The 18610-nt window shown below is 50.1% G+C and overlaps 1 protein-coding gene across 2 annotated transcripts in view; it reads left to right on the forward strand.

The window, feature by feature from the left end:
- The window catches only part of RNF13 (ring finger protein 13), a 68858-nt gene extending 51743 nt beyond the window's left edge, over positions 1-17115 (forward strand). Inside the window, exons 5-10 of one of the 2 annotated variants that reach the window (XM_055129547.1) lie at positions 1634-1721; positions 6382-6472; positions 7186-7291; positions 10644-10737; positions 15446-15526; positions 15794-17115. In XM_055129547.1, the coding sequence (XP_054985522.1) occupies positions 1634-1721; positions 6382-6472; positions 7186-7291; positions 10644-10737; positions 15446-15526; positions 15794-16161 (828 nt within the window). In that variant the 3' untranslated portion in view covers positions 16162-17115. Of the gene's footprint in view, positions 1-1633; positions 1732-6381; positions 6473-7185; positions 7292-10643; positions 10738-15445; positions 15527-15793 lie in introns of both variants that reach the window. The other variant, XM_055129548.1, reaches the window with a different exon arrangement.
- The last annotated feature ends 1495 nt before the right edge of the window (positions 17116-18610 follow it).

Consider the following 18610-nt stretch of genomic DNA (forward strand, 5'->3'; position numbering starts at 1 on the left):
TGTGAAAAGGTACCACCCCTGGTGTTTAGAAATGTGGATATTGAAACTTAAGGGAAAGGCACAGCTATGCAGTGTTCAGAAGGGGACAGCTTTCAAGAATTTCTCGCCATGTTAAATACTAAAAAATGAAATTGTTTCAAGCAGAGGAAGTATTCCAAACTGGTATTTTGTGTGCGGGGATATAAAATGTTCCCTGCCTTGGTTTTCACTTTAACTAATATGCCACGAGTGAGCCCATCCTTGGTTCTTACCAGTTGGCTGATGTTGTCGTACTCAGCTTAGATGTGAGTTTAGTTTATTTCATTTCTTGGTGAGTTTATTATTTTAGCAGCAGGTTGCTGGGGCTGCGGGTCTGGCCCCGTGGCCGAGCGCAGGCCTCACCCGAATGAGTCCCCGGTTTGGTTCCCAGCACTGCCTGGTCCCCTGCAGGCCTCTGGGAGTGACGGGAACACAGCCGGGTCTGACTTTACAGCAGGGGAAACAAACGTATGCCAGTGGTTACCTTTGAAGTGAGGTGTAATCACATGTTTGAACATTATTAACATTTTTTTCTGTGAGAAAATTCTGCCCCACATCCTCCTTTCCTTCAGGCACAAAGCTTACTACTTGGACATAGCTGTAGGGAATATTCATAGGTAGGGGGCTGCAGCGAGTAGGGGGCTTGCCTTTCATGCAGCCGGCCTGGTTCAATCCCTAGCACCCCCTGGGGTGCCCCGAGCCCAGCAGTAATCTCAGTAATCCCTGAGATTACTCAGGAGTCAGCCCTGAGCACCACTGGGTGTGGCCCAGAAACCAATGAGCAAACCAGCAAATAAATAGAACCTTGATTCAGGTTCAAACTGGGGCTGCCGTCAGATCCTGATGCTTTGGAGAAGGGCTCGAGTACCTCCCGGTGGTGCGGGGGACTGAGCTGGGGCCAGCTCAGGGCGAGCACTGTCCTGTCTCCGTGATCCCGGGAGTGTAGAAGGCGGGGAGATAAATGTTGATGTGTGAGCTCCCAATCTGCCATTCCCATTTTAGAGCTGGGGAAACTGAGGATTCAGGAGGAAAGCCACTTGCCCGAGCCGAGCCCACGAGTGCGAGTAGAGGTGGGTGTGGTTCCTCTCGAGAGCAGAGAGGGGCGTTGCGTTCCACGATTTCTGTAGTTCGCGCGCGTCCCTGTCCTCTGTTTGCAGCTCTCACTTCCATGAGTGAAATCAAGGAGTCGTTTGTAACAGATTTTAAAACCCTTCCTCTGGGCTCCGAGAGACAGGTGGGCGTTTGAGCCCAGGTTCAGTCCCCGGCGTCCCACGCGGTCCCCCGGCGCCGCCAAGAGCAGTTCCTGAGTGCAAAGCCAGGAGTGACCCTGGAGCGCAGAATTAGCTTTTCCTTTTTGGGTCACGCCCAGCGATGCTCAGGCCCTGCACTCAGGAGTTACTCCGGGCGGTGCCCAGGGAGGCTGAGGACCGAACCCGGGTCGCCTGCGTCCCTACCTGCCGTGCTGTTGCTCCAAGCCCCGGAGTGCACAGAATTTCAGTGCCAGCAGGAACCCTTGAGCACCGGCGGCTGTGGCACCCCCAGCCCCCGTCTGGGAGCACTCGTGCCGAGCCCTCACGGCGCGCTCCCGCTCACCGGGGCTCTCTCTGCCTTGCAGGTCCTAAACGCCCAGCGGGCCGGCTACAAAGCAGCCATCGTCCACAATGTGGACTCGGACGGGCTCATTAGCATGGGATCCAACGACAGTAAGTACAGGTATCACTTCTCTTCTCTCCTGTTGGACAGGGCGCCCCGCACCGCCCCTCGCGCCCGGCCGCGCTGCCCGCACCTGCCGTCGGAGAAGCAGAGTGTCTGCCTCTGCCACGGCGTTGTCCAGCCCCCCACCCGCCCCCCAGCAGCAGAAGTGGGACTGATGGGCCTTACTCCTGCGACTCATTTTAGAAGATGTCTTGGTTTGGGGGAGGCGGGGCGGGGGGCGGCCTCACGGGATCTAAAAACAAAGAAATCCGCTTTAAATCGAGAAGCATGTGGAATTAAGGATGCTGGAGAATAATAGTGTGTGTGTGTGTGTGTGTGTGTGTGTGTGTGTGAGAGAGAGAGAGAGTGTGTGTGTGAGAGTGTGTGTGTGTGTGTGTGTGAGTGTGAGTGTGAGTGTGTGAGTGTGTGTGTGTGTGAGTGTGAGTGTGTGTGAGTGTGTGTGAGAGTGTGTGTGTGAGTGTTTGTGTGAGTGTGTGTGTGTGGAGAGAGAGAGAGAGAGAGAGAGAGAGAGAGAGAGAGAGAGAGAGAGAGAGTGGAGACTCACGCATTCCATTTCAGGCTTTGTCGATGCATTAAGTCCCCATTCTGCAGCCTCACAGCTTCGACGGCCCCCTGGCCTGCACACCCCTCACGGCCCAGCAGTGACCACCAGCCGGTAGATCCAGGGTTTTGAACCGTCTCTACCCACGGGCCGGTGGGCGGAGGCCACTGCACGCGCAGCTGCCCTGTCCCTCTGAATTGAGAGCCACGAGGCCGCCGTGGGCTGGAGTCAGGCGCTTCATTCAGCCCCAGCCCCCGCCTCGGCCCGGCAGTAGCTTCGGAGAATTTCAGTGAGAGTCAGTTAATGGGATAAGGGCTCTCTCCGGACAAGGACTTCCTGGCTGCATGAGGTGCCGTTTCTTATCCTCAGGGCACTAGGACTTTTTTTCTTTTTTTCTTTTTTTAATTGTTTGATTGAATCACAGTGAGATACACAGTTGCAAAGTTGTTCATGATTGGGTTTCAGTCATACAGATTCCCCACACCCATCCCTTTACCGTGCATTGTCCCACCATCAGTGTCCCCGGTTTCCCTCCTGCCCCCCGGCCTGTCTCTATGGCAGGTACCCCCCCTCCTTCTCTGCCCGTCATGCCTCCAGCAGCTAGGGTCCACTGGGTGATACAAGGGGGACCTTGGGGGCAAACAGCACACTGCAAGCCAGAGACAGAGTCACCCCTGCAGGAGACAGTCCAGCCTGCAATGACGCTTCCTTGGTGGGACATATTTGGAGTTTTGACCAAGAAGAAAAAGGATAGTGCCTTTTTCTGTTTGAACAGAATTATTTTCTCTCCCTGCTCTATGCTGCAGATCACACATATACGGGTTTCACACATACAAATATCATGTATGTATGGGCTTCACACATACAAACACCATGTATGTATGGGCTTCACACATACAAACACCATGCATGTATAGGCTTCACACATACACATATGTGAGTACGGGCTTCATACATACACATATGCATGTACAGGCTTCACACACAAATATGCACATATGGGCCTCACCTATACAAATATCATGTATGTATACATGTATGTATACATGTATCTATACATGTATGTATGGGTGTCATACACACAGATATCATGTATGTACGGGCTTCAAACATACAAGGCAGGTGCCCTTCCACTGAGCCACGTCTGGGCCGGCTCCTTTCCTAATGTCCCTGCAAGTCTGAGCAAAGCCACAGAGCATTAGAGAGAGGAATTGAGTGAGAAGCTTCTCCGTTGATGTCTCTGGATTTTGAATTATTACTCTGATCTTCCTGGTGCGTGAGTCGCCATCACTGTGGTCTGCACTCTGTGCCCCTCGGGGCTGTGTTTCCCGAGGGTGGACGTGCTGCTTCTGCACGGCAGACAGAGGAGGCAGGGCTCACTCTCCACATGCCTCGACCGGCAGCACCAGAGTTGTTCTCCTTTCATACCCCTTGAACAGCAGTGTGTAACCACACGGCTCCACTCCAGTTCAGTGACATTTGTGATTGTGGGCCTTCCTGGAAGACACAAGTGTACATTATGCAAATTTAAAAAAAATCCTGAAGTGAAATTCCAAATTCCAGTATTCATTTGAATTTTTTGTTTTGTGTTTGGAGCCACACCCGGCAGTGCTCAGGCTTCCCCCTGGCGGGGCTCTGGGGACCGTAGGTGGTGACAGGACCAAAGGCCGGTCAGCAACGGCCAGGGCAGCACCTTCCCTGCCGTGCTGGCTTTCTGGTCCCCCAGCTGAATTGCTGCACATGTTCTAGCAAATTCTTTTTTTTTTTTTTTGCCTTTTTTGGGTCACACCCGGTGATGCTCAGGGGTCACTCCTGGCTCTGCACTCAGGAATGACTCCTGGCGGTGCTCGGGACCATATGGGATGCTGGGAATCAAACCTGGGTCGGCCGTGTGCAAGGCAAACACCCTCCCCGCTGTGCTATTGCTCCAGCCCCATGTTCTAGCAAATTCGCGCACTCGTGCGCGCGTGTGTGTGTGTTGCTGCAGATTGAGTCCAGCAAACTGGAGGTCTTAGTGACCCCCAAGTCCTTCTCAAGGGCTGTATCTGGCTTGAACAAACTGATTTGTATTTGCAAGTGCTCGTCTCTCGACTTGTTCTCCATAAGAGCTTTGGTGTCGGAGCTGTGCCCAGGGATAGGCCAGGGGTGCTCGCCGCTGTGACTGCAGTGCTGAGGAGCTGGGTTCAGACAGGCACGCAGAGGGCTGTGAGCCACCGCCCGGGTCAAGATGCGACAGCCTGGGCTGGCTTTGTGATGCACGGAAACCTGTCGGGGTCTCAACTCCTAATGGAAACGAAAATCATCGGAGTAGCAAGTAGACGTGTATTCGAGGATCCCCATATCCCCGCTCTTGCCATGGCAACACTCCTGAGTTAGTGCATTTCAAGTGTGGCTCAGAAGTTCGGTTCTCGAATGCTGGGGTTACTTCTGCGATGCTTTGTTCTGGGCACGTGTGTCTGTGTCGTGTGTCATGACAGAATGAATGCGAGAGAATGAATGATTATGCTTGCATTTGCGTAGAGCATGACAGTCTGCCAGAGAAGCCAAGGGAATCTGTCCAGGGACATCTGGATTCTGACCTCGGCTTGATTAGGACCAAAGAACACCACGTCATTGGCCGCTGTGCTCAAGGGCAGGGCCATGGGGAAATTGGGGAGGGTGAGACATTCGACAGCGGGATCTGGTGCAGGTTACATAATCTAACATATTTGTTGAGATTTAGCAGATGGTTTATCACCTCAGATGCAACCTTTGTCTTTGGGTGGGAAGGATATTGGTTGTATTCTATTTTCTTGCATGATAAGCATTATTTTGCTTAGGTGAATTATATATATATAACCATATATAATTTATATACATATATATTTGAACACACGTATTTCTTTCCTTTCTGTTATTTTTTTGGGGGGTCTTGTTGCCTTTATTCAGTATGTCTTGCCCACTTTCTTTCTCCTTGTGTAACAATAGCTACTTTCTCATCTGTAGTAGTTCAGAGTTTTTCTAAAGCTTTGTGCATTTTGTTTTAGCTTTCTTTAATTTCTCTAAATATCCTACCTTTCTGCCTATGGAGTGGATTTCTGTTCACCCTCACCCACAACTCCCCTCTTTTGAACATTATTTTACAGATGGTCTTTTTTCTAAAGTCAAGTCTGTTTATTGAACTCAATTTTAAAAATTGTTATTTTGAGGAGTTTGTTTCGGGCCACACTCAGCAGTGCTCAGGGCTAACTCCTGGCTCTGTGCTCAGGGATCACTCCTGGCGGTGCTTGGGGGACCGTATGGGATACTGGGGACTGAAGCCCGGGCTGGCTGTGTGCAAGGCAAGTGTCCTACATACAGGAGTATCATTCTGGCCCTAAATAGTCTCAGTCTCTCTCTTTCTCTCTCTCCCCCCCATTGTAGTAACTCAAGAGAATTTGTTCTTTTTCTTCGTGAGTAATAGGTAATTTTTACAAAGTGGTTTTCTTTTTGTTTGTTTTGTTTTTTTTTTGCTTTGACATTTGGTTTTGGTTTTACATGTGGGTGTAAGAGTCAGATTTCTTGAGACCAATCCAAACAGAAAGCTTTGCTGGAACTGCAAGGTTTAGGAGGAAGTAGAGATTTGCCCAGCTCGCCTATCCTGTGCTTATGTTCAGTCTCACCTCTCTACTCTGGAAAGTGTAGATATGTGTGGGGGTCACTTCAGAGCCTTGTAAACCGTCTTTTCTTATGTTCTTTGACTGACACCGCTCCTGGGAATGGGTATGTAAGAAAGCTTTTTTTTTTTACTTTGTCATTTAAAAATTGTGAGAGGAAAGAAAAATTAGAAAAATTTTCTTCCTCTTTTTTCTTTTTTTAAGAGTTAATTATGTGTACCGAGGATTCTTCAGATGGGGATGTTAGAATTAGGGTTACCTCTTATCGCATAGGAGAAGTGGCAGTGGCACTGCATACAGAGGAATCTTGGCTCTTACAACTGCTCCTGATAAACCAGCGGTCGGAGTATCAGTCAGTGTCCGACTCCGACTGCCATAGGTTCAGCGTATTCGCTGCTGCTCCGGGGGGAGGGTAAGTTGTTGCTGCACTAAGTATGGGGATTTTAAGAAAAATTTTGTTGTTTCATACAGTTGATGTGCTGAAGAAAATCGACATTCCATCTGTTTTTATTGGCGAATCTTCAGCAAATTCACTGAAAGATGAATTCTCGTATGAAAAAGGGTAAGGAAAGGATGTTAAAAATAACCTGTCGTTTTAACAGTTTTTAAAAGCTTAGGGCAGAATTAGCCAGACCCCCTTGAAATCGCAGTTGGAGTGAACTCTGTGGCCAGACAAGGTGGAGAGAGCGAGTGTGGAAGAGGGAATTCATGGGCAGTATTTGGTGGCCTTGGCCGTTCGTTTTTTTTTGCTTTTTGGGTCACACCCGGCGATGCAGAGGGGTTACTCCCTCCTGGCTCTGCACTCAGGAATTACTCCTGGCAGTGCTCGGGGGAGCCATATGGGATGCTGGCAATGGAACCTGGGTCGGCCGTGTGCAAGGCAAACGCCCTCCCCGCTGTGCTATCGCTGCAGCCCCAACCATGGCCATTCTTGTCAGAATCTAGAGCTGGCCCAGCTGCTGGCTACCCTGCCGCGCCTGCTCTGAAATAGGCCGGCCCTGGCTTGGTTTGCTCAGTGCAGTGAAGGACTTTTGTGCAGGGTGTGCACAGTCCACACTCGTGGGCTTTCTCGGGCAGCTAAGTCCACTGACGGTGGGAAAAGCAGCCCAGGACAGCTGACGGGCGATCCCCCCTCAGAAGACCCCAAGTTCTAGGGGACGGCATTGAAATAGCTAGACATCTTTTCAAAATGTCTGTTTTTTTTTTTTTCTCAATTTAACTTCATGATGCAGCAGCTCGAAACGGTTTGTCTTTCATTGATCTGTTTGGTTCCAGGGGCCACGTCATCCTAGTTCCGGAGTTCAGCCTGCCGCTCGAGTACTACCTGATCCCCTTCCTCATCATCGTCGGCATCTGCCTCGTCCTCATAGTCATCTTCATGGTAGGTTACATGTCAGAAGAACCATTGAGAGTCGCTCAGAGCCTTGCGGATGGACGACTCGTAAGGACTCTGTCCTCTCTCTCCAGTCCCACGAGCTTTTAATATATCATTGTTGGTTCTGTAATGAGCATGTTGTTGGGAATTTCCTTCTAAAAGCTGGTAAATGTGACCCCTTTATATTACTGCAGTGAGACACAAACTTGAACTCATTTCTGTTGTTTAACTTTCATATTGCTATTGCTTCTTACCTTTCATCTCTCACTTACGGCGTGAGAAAAATCTTTCAGAAGAGCACATACGAATGAGTCCATTTCTAGAACAGGTTCAGACAAAAGCAAGAATAAACTGGGGTCCTAAATATCTGAACAGGGGCTGGAGAGACAGTTCTCCTGGCTCTGTGCTCAGGGGACCACCCGTGGTGCGGGAGATCAAACTGGGCTCAGCTGCATGCTGGGTCAGCACCCTGCCCAGTGCTGTCTCCAGCCCAGGCTCTCGGTGCTCACAGACCATTATTTTTATATATATACATATATATATATATATATATATATATATATTTTTTTTTTTTTTTTTTTAAGGGAGGGCATAGTTTGGGGTTGGGGGCCACACCCAGGATTGCTCAGGGGTCATTCCTGGACAGAGGTGCCCAGGGGACCGTATGTGGTGCCGGAGAACAGACAGGGATTGTTTGTGGACAGGGCAGGCGCCATAACCCCAACTGTGCTCCCTTTTCCAGCCCCTCTGGGTTTTCTTAATCTATCGTTGTTTGAATTTTGGTTTTTAACATGTAATTAGCATGTTGCTGAGACTTTTACTTAGTATTATATACACCTTTTTTTTTTTTTTTTTTGCTTTTTGGGTCACGCCCAGCGATGCTCAGGGGTTACTCCTGGCTTTGCACTCAGGAATTACTCCTGGCGGTGGTTGGGGGACCATATGGGATGCCGGGGATCGAACCCGGGTCGGCCAAGTGCAAGGCAAACGCCTTACCTGTGCTATCGCTCCGGCCCCATATACACCTTTTAAAAGCTGGCATATGTAACCCATTTGTATTGTTGCAGTGAGACATAAATTTGAACTCATTTCTATTGTTTTACTTTCATATTGCTTTTTTGTTGTTGCTGTCCTTTTACGCTAGTGTTTCGGTTGTTCCTGGTGCATACCCAGGGGGCACCCAGGCCTCCTGCAAGCAAATCATTTGTTGAGATATTTTTTTTTTTCTTTTTGGGTCCCACCTGGTGGTGCTCAAGGCTTACTCCTGGTTCTGCTCTCGGGAATCACTCCTGGGGGTGTGCAGGGAGCCATACGGGATGCTCGCATGCTGGCAAAGGCCCTCCCCGCCGTGTTCTCATTCTGGCCCTGTACGTTGAGCAGTTTTGAGCCCGCTTTTTGGCCCGTTCCGTGTGGTTTAGGGTCCTGTTTTATACTTTTCCTTGCTTTGTGCAGCTGGTGTGAAACCTTACATATTGTTCTCTCCTAGTGGTCAGTCTATAGAGAACTGTCGAGGTGTTAATAATGCGCAGGAAACCATGCGCGATTAACGTACTAAATTGTGTGTGTAGTGGAGCCGCCGTCACCCCCAGCCAGGAGACGGAGAGTGGCCAGCCCCGAGGCTGGGGGTGCCCCTTGGTGAGAGGGTCTCCCCGGCCCCACCCTCCACTCCTCCTCCCCTCGCCCCTGCTCCCCAGGCCGCTGTAGGTTGGCTCTGGGGCAGCACCGATTAGCCTGAATTGTCTGCGGTTTGTAAGTGGAATCATAAGTGTGTGCCTTTATGTGTCTTATCTTCTTTTCTCAGAATAACTGATTCCTATATCATGGGGAATACTGTTCATTCATTTTTATTGCCAACTTATATGATTATGACAGTTTGGTTTATCCGTTCACCTGTTGGACATTCGAGCTGTTTTTCTTTGGGCGGCAAGTACCCATAAAACCTATATGACATTGGGGCTGGTGTGATAGCACAGTGGGTAGGGCGTTTGCCTTGCACGTGCCGACCCAGGTATGACTCCCAGCATCCCATATGGTTCCCTGAGCACTGCCAATAGTGATTCCTGAGTGCAGAGCCAGGAGTAACCCCTGAGCATCCCTGGGTGTGACCCAAAAAGCAAAAAAAAAAAAAAAAAGAAAACCTATATGACATTGTCCCCAGTTGTTGAGAGGCGCGATAGCACAGTGGGTAGGACGTTTTGCCTTGCACTTGGCCGACCTGGGTTCGATTCTTCCCTCCCTCTCAGATAGTCCGGCACAGTATAGCCTGGCAAGCTCTCCATGGCATATTCGATATGCCAAAAACAGTAATAATAGTTCTCACAATGGAGATGTTACTGGTGCCCGCTCGAGCAAATCGATTCACAACAGGACGACAGTGCTACAGTTGAGAGGAGATAGGAGTGGAACGTGTTGGCTATACGGTTAATGTTTAAAATTTAAGAAACCACCATGTACCCTCTGATCAGTAGGCTGTCAGGGTGCCGGGCTAAAATGATGGCTACCATCAGTCACACTGTTCATCTTCCTAGTTGGCCTGTAGTAGCATTTGAGGTTTGACTTTCCTGTTGACTGAGGATGTTAACCTCTCTGCCTGCTTAAGTGTGAAGTATGTATTCAGACTCTTGCCCATCTTGTTTCTGTGGGTTTGCTCCATTTCCTCTTACCCAGTTTGGAGTTGTTTGTAAATTCTGGGTGCAGTTCCCGTCCCAGCCGCTCCATCCTGGCAAATACATCCTCCCAGCCTTGCCTTATCTTTTTCATGTCTTTTGCAGACTCAAGTCCTTAACTTTGAAGTAGTTAGTTTTAAAAAAAATTAAGATTGCTTTATTTATCATTTTGCCCTGACCCTGTGTACGTCCTTTTCGTTCTTGCAAGCATTGTAGATTATAGTTCAAATGTCTTGTAGATCGTATCTCACGCTGACGCACTTTGGTCGGACAGATGTTCTGTATCAGTTCTGTTCACTGTCAGGGCTCCCAAGTACCCCCCCTCAACCCCCCAACCTGTTTTCGGGCTTGACATTGTCTGCAGGGACGCTGGCCCTCTGCTCTTGACCCCCTGGTCTCTCATCTCTAATCATCCACTTGTGTTTTTTGCCGACAGTTATGTATTATTTATAATGTTCCCAGGAGAGGAAATTGAAGATAATTTAGGTCAATGAATAAAAATTCCAGAGATCACTTAAAGGATAACTAATCACCAATATAATTTAACGCTTTAGCGAACACGCTTGCATTTAGGCTTCAGATAACTGAACTGATTCATGGCTGCTCTGCAAAACCTTCTAAAGCATTTGTCATTTTAGTGGCCATTTTTTTATCTGTGTTTAATAACCAATTCTTTCGTTCTTTTTCATTAGATCACAAAATTTGTCCAGGACAGACACAGAGCTAGAAGAAACAGATTACGTAAAGATCAGCTTAAGAAACTTCCGATACATAAATTCAAGAAAGGTGACTATTTCTCCTCTCTCCCCATCACCCTGACTTCATGTAGAATTCTCTGGGACGTGCGGTGTGTGTCACTGTCGATATGGGACCAGGGGGTGACAGGAAAAGGGTGGGGGGGCTCTCGGCTGCGGAGAATTCCACAGGCTTCTCTGTCCGAGCCAGCAGCCGTGAATGTCAGTCAGTGGAGCACAGACTTCTTGGCCCCACCAAGTTTTCCTCGGTCTCCCCCCACCCCTGGCACACCCCTGCGTTCCACAGTGCATGGAGAAGCCCACAGCTAGCCCTTTAACGCTGTTGGCGTGTCACCACACGTGAGCGCACCCTTCTGTGGACAGCTCACGTCCCCTCGGGGTGTGGCGTGACCCCAAGAGCTTTGCTCTGTGCCGCATAAGGCGTAATTTTACTTTATTTTCCCATGGGGTGGTGGCTCCTGGCTGTGTGCTCGGGGTCACCCCCCGACCGGGCAGTGCGGATGCGGAAGCCCCCGCTTGCATTTTCTTCGTTTCTGGCGCAGCTCTGAGGTGACGGGGGTGCGGGGGAGGCGTCCCCCCTGCCGGGGCCGGGTGGGGGCAGCTGTGTGTGGGGTTTGAGGAGCTGCCGCCCCTCTTGCCCAGGCAGGCCATGGAGCCCTGGGCATACACCGTGCGGGGTGGGTGGGGGTAGGGGCCGCTCAGCACATGTCCCCTCCTCGGCCCCTCTTCACCCTGGCCACGCGAGCTGGCATCAGCCCTGGCGTGGCCTCCCCCGCCGTGGGGAACAGTAACGGCCTCTGAGCGTGTTTCCTGCCCCTGGAGCCGTGGGGGCTTGTGTGCGCGCCTCCTCTGCACGCACTGGCCGCAGACACAGCCCTGCTGGGAGCCCGGCTCTCCGGACGCCCCGGGGACTCCAGCTAGCGTCTGTCCCGCCTGGGACGGGAGCACCGACAGCGCAGTGCCAGAGCCCCAAGACCCACCGGATCCCCCAAACGGGGGCTGCAGCTGAACAGATACCTCACGGGGTCCAGGGTGTCTGCAGGCAGGCCGCGGGCTTCCCCCCGGGGCTGCATCTCCAGCCCCCTGGGATTGTTAAGTTTGGGGGGGTGCAGAGGGGCGTTCTGGCCACATGCAAGGCCAGCACCTTACCTCCTAGAGCGTTCTCGCTAGTCCTCAGACATTTTTCTTTTACCGTCTACACTCTGCTACTGTTACAAGATAATTTATGTAGGAAAAAGAGCTTTTATTCCAGATTGGAAAACAGCAATATGGCACTTGATAGCCACGTGTGTAAGAATGGAGCAGTACTTAATTTTTTTTTTTTGGGTCACACCCAGCAATGCACAGGGGTTACTCCTGGCTCTGCACTCAGGAATTACTCCCTGGCGGTGCTCAGGGGACATCTGGGATGCTGAGAATTGAAGCCGGGTCGGCTGCGTGCAAGGCAAATGCCCTACCTGCTGTGCTATCACTCCAGCCCCAGTACTTAATTTTTATAACTTTTTTAATCTGTTAAGACATGCTTAAGTTTTAGAAACCCACCGCCTTTGATGTAGCCCTGAAAGTCTTAGTTCTTTCGCTCAGAACTTAGGAATGGCCAGGAAGCACTGCCAAGCACACGTGGGTGTAGAAAGCCGTGATCTGGCCAGAGAGTGAGTGGCGGGCCTGGTTTTCATTCCCAGCACTGCATGTGGTCCCCTGAGCACCCAGCCAGGAGGGGTCTCTGAGCACTGCTGGCTGTCGCCCACAAAATGCAGAATGTTCCCCCATTATCATCTGTCTTGGGAAATGGTATGGAGGAAGGGAAGCCGACACGCCAAGGTTCCGACCCTGCTTTCTAGAAAGATCTAGTCTTGTTAACTGCTGAGCGGGCCCTGGCAGCAGGCACTTCTCTGCAGCCAGTTTTTGCCTTGAATTTCCCGACCCTTGAACTCCTTCCTGCCCCTAGTCCCTCTTTTTCGTGCCTCATTTTCTGTCCAGTCGTTTACCTGGCTGCACTGTGTGCCCCCCGCACCACCCCCCGGATCTCATATGAAGATGGTGGGGCGCCCAGCAGGTGGGGGAGCAGGACTGGAGGACAGGAGTGGCTCTGGAAAGACTCCAGCGGTGAGCCAGGGTTCGAGTCTCAGTGAGGCAAACCCAGGTCAGCCACCTGCCTTCACCCTGTACTGTCTCTCCAGCCCAATACATAGCTTTTTGGTTTTTTTTTAATGTTTTTATTTTTAAATCACCCTGGTTCTTAGATTCCATGGGTGGGAGTAGGAGGGAGAGGAGAGGCCGGGCTAAACCCAGGCCCTGGGCTGAGGGGCGGGCAGAGGCCAGTTCTGCGTGTCGGGTGCGTGTCCGGAGCTGGGTGAGTGTCGCAGGCCTCCCGGGGCGCTTCTCCTCACGCAGGGCCTCTGCGGTTCAGCTGCGCCTCGTCAGCGTCTATGGACCCCTCTCTGTCACACACCAGGGAATACTCCCAGTTCTGAAAAGGTATTTTTTTGGTCCAATTATTTGGGACTGGAGAGCACCGAGGCCGGGGCATGGGGCCCTGAGACTGAGCCCGGGTCCCACGTGCCCGGCCCTGGACCGCTGGGGTAGACAGACATGGATCGCACGTGCCCGGCCCTGGACCGAGGGGTAGACATGGTGGCAGCAAGCCCGATGGGGGCCCCTCACCCACCCCCCATATATCACCTTAAATTTGACTTGAATTTGAAAATCAAGATCAACCCACTCGTCACTTGGCGTTGGGACCGGGGGCTCGGGAGACGGTGCAGGTGACGCATCTCTTCCTATCCCGGCCCCCGGCCCAAACGCCACACCAGCCGACGGCTTCCTGCTGGCTTTGTACTGCTCCCTCGGTTTGCCCTTCGCCCTGGCTTAATCCGGCTTTTCCTTAAGGGTTTCTAATCTAGTGGCCTAGTTCGGCGAGCAGCCGTCCACACCTCCGGATCAGGGGCTGCTGAATATTTCATGAAACCACCTAATCACCGTGTGTACGACAAACCAGCTCAGTGACCGGCACTGACTCCGTGGGTGGCCAGCTCCCAGGGTCACAGCTCGGGTCATGGGGCCGCCTTGCTCGAGTGGCAGTGGTTGGGGACCCGGGGGTGCCACAGTGTTGCCCTCTGCCGCACTCTCCCTTCCTCGCAGTGCTGCGCTGAGGAAACGGGTCGATGTGTGATGTGCCTTGGAGAAGGCGGTGAGGCTGAGTGAGGGGCCACCGTCGTGCTTTACTAGCTCACGTGACACTAGGCTCCGGGCTGGCTGCCACATTACACCTTTCCTCCCGAAAGCAGGAGACACTCAAATATGCAGAAACGATGACGGTTCTGAGACAGCCCGTAGAGCGCATGCCCAGTGTCGGGGGCCCCCAGGTCTGAGGCCAATACACAGCCGTACACCTGTTCAAATAACACACATTCACCCTCACCTCCTGCAGGTTAGACGTCTGAGGGGCCCTCGGGCGCTGGCGGGTCGGTCGGGCTGCATTCTTCTCTGGGAGCCAGAGACGCCGTTTCTGCCCCCCTCTGCCTTCCACAGGCCATCCTGGTATTGGCTTGTGACCATCGCCCCCACCACGTAGCCACGCTGTCCTCCGCCTCCCCCTTGCCCTGGGACGGGGGAGGTGGTTTTTTTCTTTTCTTTTGCTTTTGCTTTTTGTTACTCCTGGCTCTGCACTCTGGAATTACCCCTGGCGGTGCTCAGGGGACCATACGGGGTGCTGGGAATCAAACCTGGGTCGGCCTCATGCAAGGCAAACACCCTACCCGCTGTGCTATCGCTCCAGCCCCTGTCTGTCACTGTTTTTAACGGACCTTCATGAGGTAGGAAAATCGAGTTTGAGGTGTCTGAGAAATCAATCAGGACCGAATTGCTTAGTATATTAAAACTATCTTCAAAGTCCACGTAAATGAAGCAGCTATGTAATTATGGGTAATTACAGATATATTAGTCTTGAACACTTTTCATAGTTTGAGATGCATGTAATTAGTTTCAGCGAATTCCTCACACGTTTGCTATGGAACCGACCCGATAGGGGGTAGTATTTTAATGAAATTCAGCAGAACAGAAATGAGTCATTTCATTTAAGCTCCCACTGCCCTCTTGCACGTGCTATTTTACATGCCTGCAGCGACAGTCCCATCCTGCCCACTCCGTGGAGGCACTGACCAGTGTTTGGCCCTGATGTGCAATGTGAGCACTGTGTTGAAAGCTGGCATGCTGGTGTCCTAAGCCACTTCTGACTTGCAGTGTGTTAAGCCCCACTCAGGCGGCGCCATCAGTGGGCTGTGTTAACCCCCTGCTGCCCTGAGACTGGCGGGGCTTAGTCCAGCTCAGCAGGGCAGTGCAGTGACATTCTAATGGACACTCAGGGCGCACCTCTGTGCCGGACCCCGGGCTCGGTCTCTCTCCCGGCGGGGAGACGGCATCTTCACATGCCTCCGAGACTGGGATGGCAGAGCCAGGGGTGCCACGCTGCACACAACTGGCAAGGCTCAAACGGAGTCTGAGGCTCAGTGTTGTATCTTCCAAATGTCTTATTTTCTGGGGGGTACAGCAGCATCTGGGGGGCCCTGTGAAGCCAGGACCAACCCAGGGCTCTGCATGTGGAGCTGAGCTCCCGCCCTGAGACACCGTCCTGGCCCCTCCCTCCAGTATGTTTTCATCCATGTATGTGTAGATCTAGCTTTCAAACCGTGGAAAATACACTTCCGCCATTGTTCACTGGGCCGGCTGTTTTGTCACAGGGGACGAGTATGATGTGTGTGCCATCTGTCTGGATGAATATGAAGATGGAGACAAGCTGAGAATCCTCCCCTGCTCCCATGGTATGGATATCACACAGCACCTTGTGTTTGCGTCTGAAACCGCCTGTACTGAGGGCTCAGGGTTCGAGGGGGAGAGAGAAAGCAGTTATCAGCACACCCTAAGAAAGGCCCTTTCTTAGGGCCTTTCTAGCGTCTCATTAAAGGGTGGTGGTAGATGCCTCATTTTCCTTGGTGCCCCCTGCCCGGTTATGGGTTCGAGAACACGAGTAGTCAAGCGGCAGGGGCTTGCAGCTCGCGTGACTAACGGGCAGGTATTCCGCTCCCCAGCGTATCACTGCAAGTGCGTGGACCCCTGGCTCACCAAGACCAAGAAGACCTGCCCCGTGTGCAAGCAGAAGGTGGTGCCGTCCCAGGGCGACTCCGACTCGGACACGGACAGCAGTCAGGAAGAGAACGAGGTGTCGGAAAACACCCCGCTGCTCAGGCCCATGGCATCCGCCAGCACGCAGTCGTTCGGGGCCCTGTCCGAGTCCCACTCGCACCACAACATGACGGAGTCTTCCGACTACGAGGACGAGGACAACGAAGACAGCGACAGCAGCGAGGCCGAGAACGAGGCCAACGAGCACAGCGTCGTGGTGCAGCTGCAGCCCAGCAGCGACCACCTCGACTACAGCGTCGCCAACAACGTGTGACGCCCGCGGGCGGCCGGAGGGCTCCCTCCAAAGGGTTTCTTTAGGTACTTTTTTTTTTTTTGGGTTTTTTTGGCTCCCTTCAGAGATTTCGGTAGAAATAACTTGTTAGTGTTCTACACTTTAATCAGGTTACTGAAGTGCATTTTGGATCTGATGTTTCTCTGCCGGAGTGGATCGTTTCACTAGCAACCAACGGGCGGGCAGCCCCCTGGGGAAGGAAAGAACAGCCTCAGAATAGATGCGGTTCAGGCCCAACGCAGGGTGGAAACAGTTCCTGTCTTACTCGGCCGCTGGGCGCCGTGGCCACTCCCGTGCCGGGAGTCAGGCTCGCTGAGGTGGACCGCGGTGGTCCTGCTCTCCCAGGCCATCAGACGAGCAGCTAGGGAAGCTGCTTTCCCTCCTGGCAAGCCACAAACTCAGAGCTGCCTTCTTCCTTCCAAGTCGTCTTTCTTCTCATAGAAACGATCTGTGCTAGTGCACATAGCAGGGCTTGGGTGTTTTTTTTTTTTTTTTATGTTTTTAATACTATAGTGTTATATATGAATTTGATTCATCAGTTACTGTCTCTAGAATTAATGAATTTCAGTATTAAGGGTTTTGTGTTGTGATCAAAGCAAAAAGAAATGCTGTATTAAAAATACCAAACTTCAGCAACTGTTAATACTCAGATCATATACCTCTTAATAAAGAGCATCTTATGCTAAAATTAGCCCAGCTAAACCATGTACAGAGAAAATTGTTCAGGCGTTGGATTTCAAAATAAGTGCTATGTTTAACAGAACTAATGTATTTAAACAATGTATTATGAAAAGCTAAATTATATTATACATCATTGTAACTATGTAGAAAATATACATGTGTATAATCAAAATGCTAAGAATTTTTATATGGCCTATAAGAAGGGAGTTTGAATGTTAATAAACACATTTTCCACTTTAAGAACTAGCAAAAATTTGTTCTGTTTTAGCTTTTTCTGTACACACACTACATACAGACCCGTCAGAGCTACCACCTTAGAATGTGAGCTGAGCCCACTGCAGCTTACCAGTGTTTAGGTGACGCTAAAAGTGGCCATGGAAGCCTTGACCAGCAGTAGACACGTGGACCTTAAAGCGATGTCGCGTCCTTAAGAGTGTCAGCTGCTACAGAGCCCCCCAAAGGTGAAGTAACTCAGCTTCTGTATTGACAATGGGAAATTAGACGGGCGCAAAAGCATTTCAGAGGGTACATACACTAAAATGTGCCTTCTAATGAAAATAGAGGAAAAAATTACTTTTGTGATACCAGTAGGGGAAATTTCACTTTCTAAACTGCAATTTTAGAAATGTACTTAAAAATAGTATTTCCACTTTGAAAAACAAAAGGCTTTAATATGTACTACGTAATAACATCTCACCCTATCCTGTCCTTTATATGAAAATAAAACAAGCCTACAAAACAATATTTATTTACTAGGGTGATTAAGCAGCACTCTGGAAATCTGACATCCTTGTCTGGCCCATTGCTTCCAAGGGTGTTTAGTCATTTGTGTAATTTCATTAACAAGTAGGTGAATATGGAGACAAAACACAGAGCTCCGTCTTGGTGTGTGTGTGTGTGTATGTGTATACATGCGTGTACATACATGCAAATAACAGCTTTTATATTAAATTTTTAAATGATAATATTTAAATGGGAAGTCACTAAGGCATATGTCATCCCTCTGTGCCAATCCATAATTCAGATCAAGACTTGATTCTTTTTTAATAACTTTATTAAGTCATCAGTTTAGTTACAGACATTGAATATTCCAACACCGATCCACCACCATTGCACCTTCTCACCACCATTATTTTTTTCAAAGGACTTGGTTCTTTTAAAGAATTTATCTGAAATAGAAGGTTTTTTTTTTTTTTTGAAATGCCCAACTACTAGTTGTAAAAAAAAAAAAAATACAAAGTAACTTGCTTTATATACTACACTGACTAGGATTGTTACTGATTCGCCTGAAGTTTTTTTTTTTTTTCTGATTAGGAAAGTAGTTACCCGCAAACTTAAAGATAAACTTATCTTCTACTGCCTTCACAAGTACACATATACTATACACTACATAATGTCTATATTCTGAGTTTTTACCAATGAGCATTTTCTCATGCCAGTACTCAGCCACATAATCATTCAACTCATAACCATGAAAGTTAAATCTTGTAGTTTTCCGAGCTTAGTACGAAGTAATGCCATGAGATAGGCTTTCTGGTATATGGATTTCTATAGCTCCGTTTCCTTACGTTACATTCCTAGAACTTTTCTTAGAAGGCAACACAATGTATATATAATTTCATGCGTTCTAAAACAACCGTGGGTAAGATAATCGATCAAGTTCAGGTATGATAACCAGTACCTTTCTTACTCTATTTCATTAACTGCTAAGACAAAGTGACACCCAACTTAACAAAGTCAGTTTTAATCA

The sequence above is a fragment of the Sorex araneus genome, chromosome 2 (genome assembly GCF_027595985.1).
Source record: "Sorex araneus isolate mSorAra2 chromosome 2, mSorAra2.pri, whole genome shotgun sequence".
Lineage (NCBI taxonomy): Eukaryota > Metazoa > Chordata > Mammalia > Eulipotyphla > Soricidae > Sorex > Sorex araneus.